The sequence below is a fragment of the Neophocaena asiaeorientalis genome, unplaced genomic scaffold (assembly GCF_003031525.2).
Source record: "Neophocaena asiaeorientalis asiaeorientalis breed wild unplaced genomic scaffold, Neophocaena_asiaeorientalis_V1.1 scaffold218, whole genome shotgun sequence".
NCBI lineage: Eukaryota > Metazoa > Chordata > Mammalia > Artiodactyla > Phocoenidae > Neophocaena > Neophocaena asiaeorientalis.
In genome coordinates this window covers 4083558-4097792 of record NW_020172818.1, presented here as the reverse complement: position 1 = coordinate 4097792, position 14235 = coordinate 4083558, and the positions used below count along the sequence as shown (strand labels likewise).

General features: G+C 45.4%; 1 protein-coding gene across 1 annotated transcript in view; it reads right to left on the bottom strand.

Moving 5' to 3' along the window:
• Window positions 1-14235, bottom strand: part of FAM184B (family with sequence similarity 184 member B) — a 111383-nt gene that overhangs the window by 63652 nt on the left and 33496 nt on the right. Inside the window, exon 2 of the mRNA XM_024741812.1 lies at window positions 115-867. Coding sequence (XP_024597580.1) covers window positions 115-867 — 753 coding nt within the window. The remainder of the gene's footprint in view (window positions 1-114; window positions 868-14235) is intronic.

Genomic DNA, 14235 nt, shown 5'->3' with positions numbered 1-14235 from the left:
CTCGCTCTGGCAGAAGCCAAGGGCTTCACGCAGTGCGTGACACACGGTAGGTGTTCGACACTAGGGGCCATGCTTAGTCTCCCATTTGGAAGGTAGGAAGAGTCCCTGATTTACCTGAATGCGGTCCTTCAGCTTCTGGGCGTACTTCTTCAGGTCACTTATCTTGCGGCCTCTGTGCTCCAGATCCCCTTCTAGCTTCCGGACCTGGGCCTGCAGGGCCGCCTCCTGGGCCTGGAAGTTCTTCCGGAGGTCGGTCTCCTTCTCCTGCCACTGCCACAGGGCCTCGCTCACCGACTGCTGCATGGCCTGCTGGACGGCCTCGTTCTCCCGCTCGTACGTGGCCTGCAGCTCCTCGGCCTTCCGAGCATAGTCCTTGCTCAGCTGCTGGTTCTCCGCTCGCAGCCGCTCCACTTCCAGTAGGACCTCCCGCATTTCGGGGCCGCAGCCCAGCTCGGCCTGGGGCTCGGGACCCTCCTGGGTGAGCCCGCCCCACCGGGGCGCCTCGTGGCCGCTCATGTGCCGGAGCCTCTTCTCGTAGTCGGCCTTGAGCTCCAGCATCTCCTTGGAGAGGGTGAGCACCCGCTCGGCGTGCTCGGCCTCCACCCTCAGCTCCCTCTCCTGGGTCTCCAGCCTGCACGCGGCCGACCGGGCCAGCGCCTCCTGCGTCAGCCGCTTCTGCAGCTCCAGGGCGCTCTCCAGGGCCTGGACGCGCTGCCTCAGGGCCTCCTCGCCCGCGCGGCCCTGCGCCTGCAGGAGCCTGGCCTCCGTCTCGGCCACCGCCTTCCGCAGCTCCTCCTGGTGGGCCTCACGCAGCGCCTCCATGCCCGCCTCGGCCTCGTCCTGGCGGGTGTTGAGGGTATAGATCACCTGCGGGAGAATTCGCGGAGCCGGGTTAGTGGGAGGGGCATGGGAGTGATTGAGGGGCCACGTGACCGGAGAGGGCCACGTGACCGGAGAGGGCCGTGACGTAGGCTGATCCCCACGAGCTGCACCTGAGAAGAGGATTTGAGTGGAAGTGATTTATTAGAAACTGTCCTCAGGAGAAACCCGTAAGGAGTTCCATTGGGACCTCTGGGAAGCACCATGGGAATCCAGTGAAGGGTCTGAAACAATCTGGGACGCAAAAAGAGCCCCTCAAAACCAAACCAAAACAAAATACAACAAAACACTAGAAAATAGAATCCAGCAATGTAAAAAAAGGATTCCACACCATGACCAAGTGGGATTTATCCCAAGAGTGCAAAGTTGATTTAACATCTTAGAATGGGATTGACATATATACACTACTATGTGCAAAATAGATAGCTAGTGGGAACCTGCCGTATAGCACAGGGAGCTCAGCTCTGTGCTCTGTGACGACCTAGATGGGTGGGATGGGGGAGGGGTTTTTTTTGGGGGGGGGGCGGGCAGAGAGGGAGGGAGTTCAAGAGGGAGGGGATATAGGGATACATATAGCTGATTCACTTCACTGTACAGCAGAAACTAACAGAACATTGTAAAGCAACTATGCCTCAATTAAAAAAAAAGAGAATAAACAGAAAACCGAAAATAGTAAAGAAAAAAAAATCAATGTGATACACCACGTGAATAACATAAAGGACAAAACCCACAAGATTGTTTCAACAGACACAGGAAAACCATTTGACAAAATCCAATACCTCTTCATAACAAAAACACTGACCAAACTAGAAAGAGAAGGGAACCCCCTCAACCCAATAAAGGGCATCTATGAAAAACCCACAGCTAACATCGTACTCCAGTGAAAAACTGTTCTCCATAACTTCAGGGCTAGATGCTAAATACACATTCAGAATCTCAGAAAATCCTCATGGCAGCCCTGCAAAGTTAGTGTTTTTCTCCCCATTCTAAGAATGAAACATTGAGGTTCAGAGAAATTAAGCAACTTTTTCAAGGTCACAAGGGATAAGAAGATTTGAATAACCTGTGCTCACAGCATGGTACTGCACTATCTCACCATCCCTCTTGAACATTCATTCATTTACGCATTTACTGAATATCTCAGATGTACCATGTTCTGTGCTGAGCACTAGGAATATGTGCTGATCAATAAGGCAACTGAGAGCTTCCCTGGTGGTGCAGTGGTTGAGAGTCCGCCTGCCGATGCAGGGGACACGGGTTCGTGCCCCGGTCCGGGAAGATCCCACATGCCACGGAGCGGCTGGGCCCATGAGCCATGGTCGCTGAGCCTGCATGTCTGGAGCCTGTGCTCCACAACGGGAGAGGCCACAACAGTGAGAAGCCCACGTACCGCAAAAAAATAATAATAAAAAAAAAAAGGCAACTGACATTGCAACCTCAAAAATATTATAATTGGTCAGGAGAGTCTGACAAGAATATGGTCAGTTTCAACGCACTAAGTGCTATGCGAGGGCTCAGCACCACTTACTAGGGAAACACAGAGGGAGGGTCTAGTAGAAAAGACGACTTCCCAGAAAAAGGGAGCCTTGTCTCCTCATCCTTGGGGGTGACCCGTTCCCTTTTACATGTCAACCTTCGTGTGGGTAAGAACAGTATGACTTCTTTGTGTTGTATCATAGCACTTGGTATGAAGTTGAGCACACGACAGGTTCATAATAAGTATCTATTATGGTACTATTGCTGGTCATCAAAGATTCATGCTTTCTTTCCACAGAGTTGCTGCAGAGGAACAGCCACCAAGCAGAGACCACATTTCCTAGTCCCCTTGCATCTAGATGGGACCATATGACTAGTGATTGCCAATGGAATGTGGCCAGAGGTGGATGTGCGTCATCTCAGGGCCAACGCTGGGGTTAGGGTTAAGGGGAGGGTTAAGAAGGAGGCGTGTTCTTTCCCGTCTCTTTTTCCAACTGCAAACTTATTATGGAGTGCAAGATGGAAGGTGCCTGGGTCCTCAGTGACTGAGTAGAAGGCCACCTGCCCACCAGGAGCACTGGCCTTGATCTCTACACGAACAAGAAATAAACTATTGTGTTGAGCCTCTGAAGTCTTGACATTTATTTGTTACAGCAGCTATGATCACCCTGGGAGAACTCACAGGACTCAGCATATAGTCATACTCATGGCTATGATTAATTATAGAGAAAGGATACAAAGCAAAATCAGCAAGTGGAAAAACGAGCTTGGCAGTGGTGGAGGTCAGCGGGGAGTCTGGAGGAAACGAGGTGAAAGCTTGCAAGAATCCTCTGCGAGTGGAGTCACACAGGACTTGCTTAATTTCCCCAGCAAGGGGGTGTGACAACACATGTGAAATACTGCCTACCAAAGGAGCTCATTGAAGACTTAGCAAGGTTTTTATTGGGGGCCAGTCGGGTAGACAACAACTTCTCGGCATTACCAAAATTCCAGACTCCCAGAAGGAAATTGCTCACATAAATCACATTGTTTGCACGAACAGTTAAGGCCTGCTGAGATGTTCTTATTAGTGTGGGTGATGGGAACCCTCTGGAAATCCACGTTCCCAGATGCCAGCCAAGGGTCAATTTTGCAAGCAGACCATACTAAGGATAAGCAGTCTCAGGTGTGCTATGTTAACTTTTCTGCAACCTGACACCCCAACTGATAAAAAAAGATTGACTTTTATTTTCAGTGGAGTCAAGCTGTGGCAGATCAAATCTTACCGTAAATGGGGTTTTCTCACGGTGAAGAACAAAACATCCTTGTAAAGTTTATTCCGTGAAATTTGGCATTGGTTATTCCATTGAGGATAAAATAAATGAGTGATGGTGGTGGTGATCTTGGGAACTGCGGTTCCTATATTCACTATACCTGTACAACAGAAAACTTCGATGGAGATCCAGTATATTCTGATGCCACTAAAGCACTTAATGAAGAAAGAACCCAAACATTGTACCCATTTGAGTGAGAACCATGTCGCCTGGATCAGGGTCTAAAGGACTTCAGCTTTTTCCAGCATTCACTCATGTGAGTCTGCCCTGTCTGTGAAAATGCTCCCCGTGGGCACACCCTTGAATTAACACAAGATCAGATTTCAGGCTGGAGGTAGCAGAGAGGGTCTCACACTAGGCTCGAGCCTCAAGGCACTTTGGCATGTACACTTTTATTCGGGGTGTCTTGCAATTAAAGTCCCCAAACAATCCCCACCAAAGACCTGCCCAAACTGTTCTCTTAGGCTGAGATCTGGTTTCAGAACTTTTGGCTTTCTAGAGGTGCCAGACCCACCGTCTCCTGACCTTCCATAGAAGGTTATTCCAAGGGTATGTAGGCATAACCTGGAAAGTATGATACGTTATTATTCATATCATATTTTAGTCACCATCCTTTTTTATACACATATACATTCATATGCACCATGATTTTTTTTTATTTCATAGATATCTTGGAGATTATGCCATTTCTGTATATAAAGAGATTCCTCATTTCTATTTTTGGCTACTTCCTATGCCTAATCATATGGATGTACTATGAATTATTTCTCCATTACTTGCTGATAGACATTAAGTTGTTTCTCTGTGGAAGATCATCAATATGTTTACTTCGGTGTTATTAAGTAAAGTTTCCCTTACTCTTTTTTTCCATTCCTGCTGGTAATCTTGAGGTCCAATTTTTGCTTATGAATGCAACAAATGAAATTCCAGAGCTTGGTCTTAAAAAACTAATCTTCACAGTTAGTATAGAATCTTAGGAAAGAGATGAAAGAGGTGTCTCCTCTCCCAGTCGTAGGTGGGGAGAGATGCCATTTTCCATCATAAAACTGATATGAAGAATCTGTGTTAGAATTCTTCAGTTCAAAAGCATCAAACTCATTTCCCTGAACAACATGGAGACATTTGTGAATGTTCACAACTGTGCCCATGGCAAGGGCACTCCTGGCACTACTCTGTTGGGTCCTCTTGCCTATTCTCAAGTCAGTCTCATCTTTTTCCACTCTCTCCACTTCCTCATTCTCACAACCTTGATCTCTGAGCTTGCCCTCCTTCTTCCCCTAGCCCAATAGTCTGTTTTTACCTTAATTTCTCTCCTTTAAAGCCACAACCAATCATGTCAACTACCTTCTTATTGACATCTTCAAATCACCTGCCCACCTCATCTTTAGCCCCACATCCTTCATATTATGAACACCAGATCAACCCACCCACCTCAGCTCTTGTCAAATAATACTAACTGGTACTTAAGATTTCCAACCTCATCTGTGCTCTCCATGCGGATACCATTTAATTGAGTTGTCGTAGTAATTCCCTATTCTCTTTTTCCACAAGGGTTATTTCAATTTTCTACCATGTTTCTCAGGGCTACGACCCTAAATCCTGGCCCACTGCTACTCTCCTAGCATAGTTATCTCCTGTTTTTTTTGTTTCTTTTTTGCGGTACGCGGGCCTCTCACTGTTGTGGCCTCTCCCATTGAGGAGCACAGGCTCCGGACGCACAGGCTCAGCGGCCATGGCTCACGGGCCCAGCCGCTCCGCGGCATGTGGGATCTTCCCGGACCGGGGCACGAACCCGTGTCCCCTGCATCGGCAGGCAGACTCTCAACCACTGCACCACCAGGGAAGCCCCTCTCCTGTTTTTTTTTGAAGGAGTAATGATTAAGGGCTTGGACTCCAGAACCAGCCAAACTCAGCTGAAGTCCTAGTTTCACTGTCTCCTAGCTGGTGACCTGGGTCAGGTGATTCAACCTGTCTGGAGCTCAGTTTCCTAACAGTAAAATCGGATTAACAATAGCACCAACCTCCTAAGGCTACATTGAGGGCTACATGAGATATTGCATAGAGACATCAGATACCCAATAACTACATAATGAATATTACCTTCTGTCCAGAGAAAAGGACTTGGACTTTTAACTGCAGGCTGGGAAAAAGCCAGAGCATTTGGTCATTCTTGGTATAGTATTGGGGGCAGAAGCAGACTGGTGTGGTTAAAGAGAGAATGGAGGGTGGGGAAGGGGAGATTAAGAACGTGTGCCGTTCTTCCCCAAAACCACTGGTGAAGGGAATAGGGATAGAGTAGGCAGATGACTAGATGGGCAAACAGGATCAAAGTAACCTGGAGGGCACTAGAGAAAGGCAGATAAGAAGATTTAGTAGAAAGGAAAAGAAACAGAAGAAACGGTATAACTCAAGACAGATGAGTTTTACTTGGAACAATTGGGGGAAAGCATAAGGAATTTCACCTCCTATGTAAAGTGTCCTTTAGCTCCCTCCAGATACTAGAAACTTATCTCATTCATCTGTCCTCCAGTACACTGTGAACCACTTGGTTGTTACGGCCCTTTCATATCATAGTATGGACATTCAGATGCTGGATGTCAAAGTAAAATGTGAGCTTCATAAGCATAGGGACCTCAGCTGATATATTCTTTAGTTCCCCAAGCACTTAGCACAATGGCTGGCCTGATCCAGACTCTCAGTGTGTTTCCTGTTAGACTGAACGAGAACTTTGTAAGGGGTGGCAAGAGATTGAACGAATAGGATTCCAGAAGAGAGACCTGCAGGAGTAGAGGTCCTGAAGTGGGAACACACATGAAACAGATAAGCATAACAAGTAAAAGACTAGGCTTTGGATCTATACTGCCTGAGTGCAGATCCTCTTTGCCATCGTATGGATGCCATACAACATATGGATCCAGATGCTATCTGCTCTGTGTGACCTTGGGCATGCCATATAATCTCACTGGGCCTCAGTCTCCTCATCTGTACAATGGGGAGAATAAAGTTCCTGCTTTACGAGGTTACTGAAGGATTAAATGAGACAGTGCTATACGGCTCATCACATAATGCCTGGCTCACCGTAAGCACCTATGGGACCTGGCTGTTCCTATTATGGTTGTCCACAGGGCACTTTAAGCCTGATGGAGACTTCTGTGGCAATGGCACTCTTCTTAGGGAAGGCAGTATAGTAGAACTGGTGGAGTAGGGGTCCTCTGGAGTGAGAGAGACCTAGATTTAACTTCCTGGTAACAGAGATTGCTGGTGGACCCAAGATCTGTTTCTCTCCTTTGTCCTTAGAAAATAGAAGCTTAACTTGTCTGTGGGCACACTGCCACATTCCTCAGCCTCCCTTCTAACTTGGAGCAGCTAAGTGACCAAGTTTTGCCTAGTTGGATATAAGCAGATGTGTCATTATTCCTTCCGAGATGAATCTTCTATTTTCAAGCGTTCATCTTGAACCATGAAGGGGATGCCACAGGCTAAGGTTGGCAGGACAATAAGATAAGAGGAACCGGGGTCTCTGACACAGTGGAAGACCGTGCCAGCCCTGCAGTGATTCCAACAGGATTGCACTGGGTTTTCTGTCATTCACAGACAAACTAGCTCTGTTTGATACATATACTTCTCAACTCTGATCTTTTAAAAATTGCTTAAGTTATTTCACTTCTTGAAGCCTCAGTTTCTTGCCTGTAAAAGAGAGATAACCCAGACCTGTATCCTTTGAGGATCAAACAGGATTACATCTTTTAGTTGTTGGCACATAGTAGGTACTTATTAAATGGTTTTTTCTTCTCTTTTCTCACACTGTGCCCTCAAAAAGGAACGTCCCTTGTTTTTTGGAGACACAATCTGCTCTACCTCCCCACCCTACCCCACCCTCAGAGTCTGAAATTGTTGAGCAGATTTTGAGCATACCCACCCTTCTCCTGGGCCTGATGACTCGCAGGTCACTTGGCAACCTTTCCGCTGCCACCTGCTTGATTTCTTTCAGTCACCACCTACTCAACTGAAACTTCAAAGTGACTGACCCAAGCCTTATTTGTGAATCTTCTCCCTCAGGAGGAGGCCAACTTCAGAATCCATCAAGGGACATGAATAATTCAGGAGCCAAGAGAAATACTGAGCAAGTTGCAATGTCTTCCCAAGGGTTTTAGAAATTCACTGCTAATGGTGTGAGTTCAGAGAAAATTTCTGCAGCGGGCCTGTTAAGGTCTTAGAGGTCGAGTATTGTAAGTTTAACAGAGCTATAATGAATGGTTTCTGAGCATCAGATCGTAAGGAAAGTTTCCATCGAGTCTGGCAGCAGGAGTCAGAAGTGAAATGGAAAAGGAAAACAGGAAATAACACTTATTGAGTGCCCAGAGTATACCCTTCTCTGGGCCAGGTGATATACATATTATTTGTCAATAAATCTAACAATTTTACAAAGTGGACATTCTTATGCTTCTTCCTGTTTGACATTGGGTGGGGTTAATTTAACATCTAGGAGGGATAGAGCATGGTGCTTAAAAGGAGGCTTTGGATCCTGCTGGACCTGGGTTCACATTGTAGCTCCACCTCTCTCTAGCTTGAGGGAGTTATTGAACCTCTCTGATTCTGTAACACGGGGAGATCAATGTCTACCTCATAGATTTGTTTGGAGGTTAAAATGACATACAGAACCTAAAACCGTTAGCAGCATTCCTAGCACAGAGTAAACACTCGAGAAATTCTGACTGCTATTATTTTTACTATTATTGCCAAAAGACAATGTTAAAAATAAATAATAAAATAAATAAAATAATGTTAAAAAGTGCAGATGCTGGGATTGAAACCCAAATCCTTTTGGATCTAAAAATTAAAAGAAATAGAACAATTAGCTTGTTTAGAAAAAACCTGGTGATATTCTTTCATTCAATATTTTTATAGCATCTACTGCACGCTCGGCATGGTGCTGGGCACTAGAAAAACAGAACAAATAAGATCATTCTGTTGAGGGGCTTATAGGTTAGCAGAACGTGGTAGATTGCCCTGTTTTTCCATTTTTTCCTTCCTTGCTATAGCCCTTCCAGTCTGTGGACAGCATTTACGTTTCCTTCCTTTTGGGCTTGCCTGTGACTTGCTTTGGCCAATGGAATGAGAGTGAACTTGTTGCAAACAGAGGCTTTAAGTGTGTTTATGTGTTTTGGCTTGCTCTGCTTCTAGAAGAGTTCATTTAGGGTAGCCATGGGTTCCAAAATGAGAGACACGTGGAACAGGCTGGACCCCAACCCAAAGGCTGGAGTTAGCTTGGCTCAGCCAAGCCCAGTAGAGAGCAGCTGTACAGCAGCCAACCTAAGCAGGAGATAAAGCACTGCTCTTGTAGGCTGCTGAGATTTTTAGGGTTGTTTGTTACACAGCATTATCGCAAGAAAACCTGACTAACATGTGAAAAGAGAGAGAGACAAGTAAGCCAATTAGTACATTTAGTGGTATTTGAGGTGCTTTGCTAGAAATCTTCTAGAGAAAGGCACAAGGGTCACAGGGAAGGATCACATTGCTCCAGTAATTCTCTCCCTTCCTTCCTGCATCATCATTAATGGATCACTCCCATCAACATATAAGTGTATTATAATTTTTATCATTAACAAAAATCTTTCTTTTGATCCCACATCTCCCACTTTTCTGCATGTCTTTATAGCAAACTCCTCAAATACTTTGTTTATACCCATTGTCACTAATTCCTCACCTCCACTTCTCTCCTGAACCCTCTCCAGTCAGGCTTTCAACCTCACTAATCCACCAAAACAACAGTCACTGTTTCACTAATGACCTCCAAGTTGCTAAATCAACAGAAAATTCTCAATCTATCTGTTTAACTTTTCAGCAGCATTTGACATAAGAAATCACTTCCTTCTCCTTGAAACTTTGTCTTCACTTGGCTTCCCTCCTACTGACCACTCCTTCTCATCTGCTTGGCTAGTTCTTCCTCACCTCTCATCCTTCAAATAGAAGGGCTTCAGAACTTGGGCCTCGGGCTTTCGCATCTCTACAAACACTTTCTTGGGATCTCATTCAATTTCATGATTTTATGTATGCTTTTTTTTTGCTAATGACTGTCCAACTTATGTGTCCAGGCTGGACCTGTCACCTGAATGTCAGATTCATGTCCTGTTGCTTACCAATATCTCCTCTATCTAACATGCACCTCAAATTTAATTCTGGGGATTTTTCCTTCAAAACCTGCTCTTCCCACATTATTCCCCATCTCGCTCCATAGCAACCCCCTTCTTCCAGCTGCTTACGTCAAATTTTGGAGGCTATCAATAAATACATGAAAAGATGCTGAACATCACTAATTATTTGGGAAATGCAAATCAAAACTGCAATGAGAATCACTTTGTTGTACACCTGAAACTAACACAACATTGCTAATCAACTATACTCCAATATAAAATTTAAAATTTTTAAAAATTAAAAAAAAGACTGCAATGAGGTACCACTTCATGCCCATTAGGATGACGATCATCAAAAAACAAAAAATAAGTGTTGATGAGGATGTGGAGAAATTGCAACCCTTGTGTACTGCTAGTGGGAATGTAAAATGGTTCAGCTGCTATGGAAAATGGTATGGTGGCTCCTCAAAAAATTAAACATAGAATTACCATGTGATCCAGCAATTCCACTTCTGGAATTTCAATTCCAATAATCGAAAGCGGGAACTTGAATAGATATTTGTACAACCATGTTCACAGCATTATTTACACTAGCCAAAAGGTAGAAACAACCCAAGTGTCCATTGATAGATAAATGGATACACAAAATGTGGTATATACTTACAATGATATGTTACTCAGCCTTAAAAAGAAAAAAATTCGGACACACGCAACAACATGGATGAACCTTGAAGATCTTAAGCTAAGTGAAATAAACCGGTCACAAATGGACAAATGTGGTGTATGATTCCACTTGTATGAGGTACCTAGAGTAGCAAAATTCACAGAGATAGAAAGCAGAATGGTGGTTGCCAGGGGCTGGGGGGAGGGGGTTCTGGGGAGTCAGTGTTTCAGGAGTAGAGAGTTTCAGTTTGGGAAGATGAAAAAGTTCTAGAGACAGATGGTGGTGACAGTTGCACAACAGTTTGAATGTACTTAATGTCATTGAACTGTACACTTAAAATGGTAAATTTTATGTCATTTATATTTTATCACATTAAAAAAAGACAGTTAAAAAAAGTTTAGAGCCGTCTCTGCCTCAAATCTGTCTCTGACATCCTAAATCCACTCCATCAGCCAATCCTGAATCTCGCCCCTTCTCACCATCCCATCCTGCCCTTAATCTGAGTCATGAGCACCTCTCACTTGGACCATTACAATGGCCTCAACCCTTGTTTCTACCTTGCCATCTAAAGTCTGTTAAAAGTCAGTCAAAAAAAAAAACAAAAAAAAGTCAGTCAAATCATGTCTCCCCACTGCTCAAAACCTTCTGATGACTAACCACGCAGAAAATGTCAGAGCCTACGGCAACCAGAAGGGGGTTACATATTCTGGCTCCCCAGGCCCTTTCTGAGCTCACCTCATCTTCTTCTCTTTCTCACTCCCTCCACTCCAACCACATGGACATCCTTGCCGTGCCTCAATCATGCCAAGCACACTCACTCTTTCACTGCATCTCCGTGTATATTGTTGCCTCTTCTGGGAGGACCATTCTCCTTTGGGTTTCTCCTCATTTGCCACCTTATCAGTGAGACCTGCGCTGATTACCCCCCAAATCATTGCTCTCCTCATACTTTTTCCTGCTTTATTTTTCTCCATGTCACCTTTATCTGACATATCATATATTTTACGTGTTGTTTTTTTTTCGATTTGCTTATTGGTCTTCCTCTCTAGAGTATGAGTTATACGCGGGTAGGTTCTTTTGTCTGTTGCGTCCACTACTAGATCCCAGAGCAGTGCCTTACGTGTGAAAAGGACTCTGTAACTATTTGTTGAATGAATGAAAAATCTCTTTATCCAAGCAGAGAGGCATCAGAGTGCAGAAGATACTTGAGTTGGGTATGAAAAGATGAGCAAATGTCATCCAGGTGAAGAGAAAGGAGAAGAAAATACAGGTAGGGGCAGTGCCAGGAGCAAGAAGTAGCACAAAGGCATGAAATAGGGGGGACTGGGAGGGGACATGCAAGAGGAGTCCTCCTGGCCAGAGCCTGGTGAGGGGCACTGGCAAGACGGGGAGGACAGCATGACCCAGCACTGGACAGGTGGGCAGGGGTCAGACACTCAAGGGTCCAGCATCCATGTTAAGGAGTTTAGACTTTATCCTGTTTACATAGCACATGGTGATCATGCAGACTCCCATACCTTGCCTTGAGATCCTGATGTGGTACGGCTGGGGCATGGAGAGGCCAGGACCTACATTTTTAACACTTGGCTGCCCAGGGCTTCAGGCTCTAAAAGCATATGGGTGCATACTTTGAGGAACTGTGGCTTCTGTGCCACGCAGGAAGCTTTTCTTACAAGATTCTACCTCTCTGAAATTACAGGGAATAAAACTCTCCATAATGTTTAATTTTACATGGCAACTTGACTGGGCCACACGGGGCCCAGATATCTGGTTAATATTATTCTGGGTGTGTCTGTGTTTCTGGATGAGATTAACATTTGAATCTGTCAACTGAGTAAGGCAGATTGCCCTCCCCAGTGTGGGTGGGCCTCATCCAATATCCAGTGGAGGTCTGGATAGAACCAAAGCCTGGGTCAGGGAGAATTCACTCTCTGACAGCTTGAGATGGGATGTCAGTCTTCTCTTGCCCTCAGATTAGGATTTACACCATTGGTTCTCCTGGTTCTCAGGTCTTTAGACTCAGACTGGAATTTGCACCACCAGCTCCCATGGGTCTCCAACTTGCAGATGGTACACTGTGGGACCTTTCTGCTCCATAGTCACATGAGACACTTTCTCATAAGGAATCTCTTTCTACATATATATCCTATTGGCCCTGTCCCTCTGGAGAATCTTGATTAAGACATTCTCCATTTCATAAGTTTGGGGACCACTGCCCTGACTTCAGTGTGGAGTCCAGATGCGATGGGGCAGGGAGAAAACTGTGGGAGGCAGGGGGATGAGCTCGGGGTGAGCTGGAGTCAGAGCAGGGGAAATGGGAAGGGGTGTGGGTTCAAGAGTGGCCAATTAGCAAGAGTGGCAGGGCAGAGACTCACTAGGTGTGGGGTAGGGGAGACGGAAGAGTCCAGTGGATTCTCCAGCTGGCATGACTGAAGCAGGGTGGGGGGTGTCCATGCTACCCCACCTCAGAAGCATAGCATCCTGGGATACCAGAACATGGATAGGCCAAGGTCACTGCTTGACTCATGTCCCTGCACATGAAGCAGCTCCAACTCTCCTGGCACCAAGTCAGAACAGAGGACTAGCTAAACCTTAAGAAGGAAGTCCTGAATTTGGGTGCTGAAACTCCTGGGAAGAGCAGAGGTCTTGTGATTGCTGTTCCTTTCTTTATGGAAATGGGTTAAAACAGGTCCCAAACAAGGCTGGGCTCCTGCAAGCAAATGGGCTTGGAATGAAGGCCAAGATACTCATTTTTTTAAAGAAAATCTCATCATTACCCATCAGACAGCCATTGCTAGACACCTAGCTGCACATGGCACTGAGCTGTGAGGCATAAAGTTCTGAGTAATTGAAGCTCAACTGTCTCCCAAACTTGTTTAGACTGAGACTTAGCTGAAAGGTAAGGGCAGTCTCTTCAGAAGGCTCTTACTGAGAGCCCCTCCTCTCACTAGCGGAGGCCAACACTCACAGAAACAGGCCTGCCTGCCTTCCGGGGAGTATCACCCTCTGCATAAGATGAGTGGATATATGTATATGTATAACTGATTCACTTTGCTGTACACCTTAAACTAGCACAACATTGTAAATCAACTATACTCTAATAACATTTTTTTTTTAAAAGCTTTAAAAAAAACCCCAAAACCGGGGCTTCCCTGGTGGCGCGGTGGTTGAGAGTCCGCCTGCCGATGCAGGGGACACAGGTTCGTGCCCCGGTCTGGGAAGATCCCACATGCCACGGAGCGGCTGGGCCCGTGAGCCATGGCCGCTGAGCCTGCGCGTCCGGAGCCTGTGCTCCGCAATGGTAGAGGTTACGACAGTGAGAGGCCACAACAGTGAGAGGCCTGCATACCACAAAAAAAAAAAACACAAAAAAACAACCCCCAAACCAAAAAACAAAAACAAACAAAAAAAGATGAGGGACCACATTTTGAAGCTCCAATGACTTGCTTACAGCTTCTTGGAACACAAAGACTAGGGCTAGCTCCCTTGGTTAGCCAATCTGGTCAATACTTATGCATATGTGTTGCAATACTTCCTTTGTGAACAAAATCAATACAAAAAATTATTTAAAAAATCAATACAAAGAAATCTTAATACCTCTCACAGGAAATACTTTAACGGAGAAGTACTCCAGGTAGGAGCATCAAAATCTATAACTACAGATACAAACAAAATCATGTGAACTTAATAGCAGAAAAAGTGGGGGAGGAGTTTAAGGTAGTCTTGCTGCTGCTGTGGGTGTAACGAGGTGTGCAAGGTGCTGCCTGAA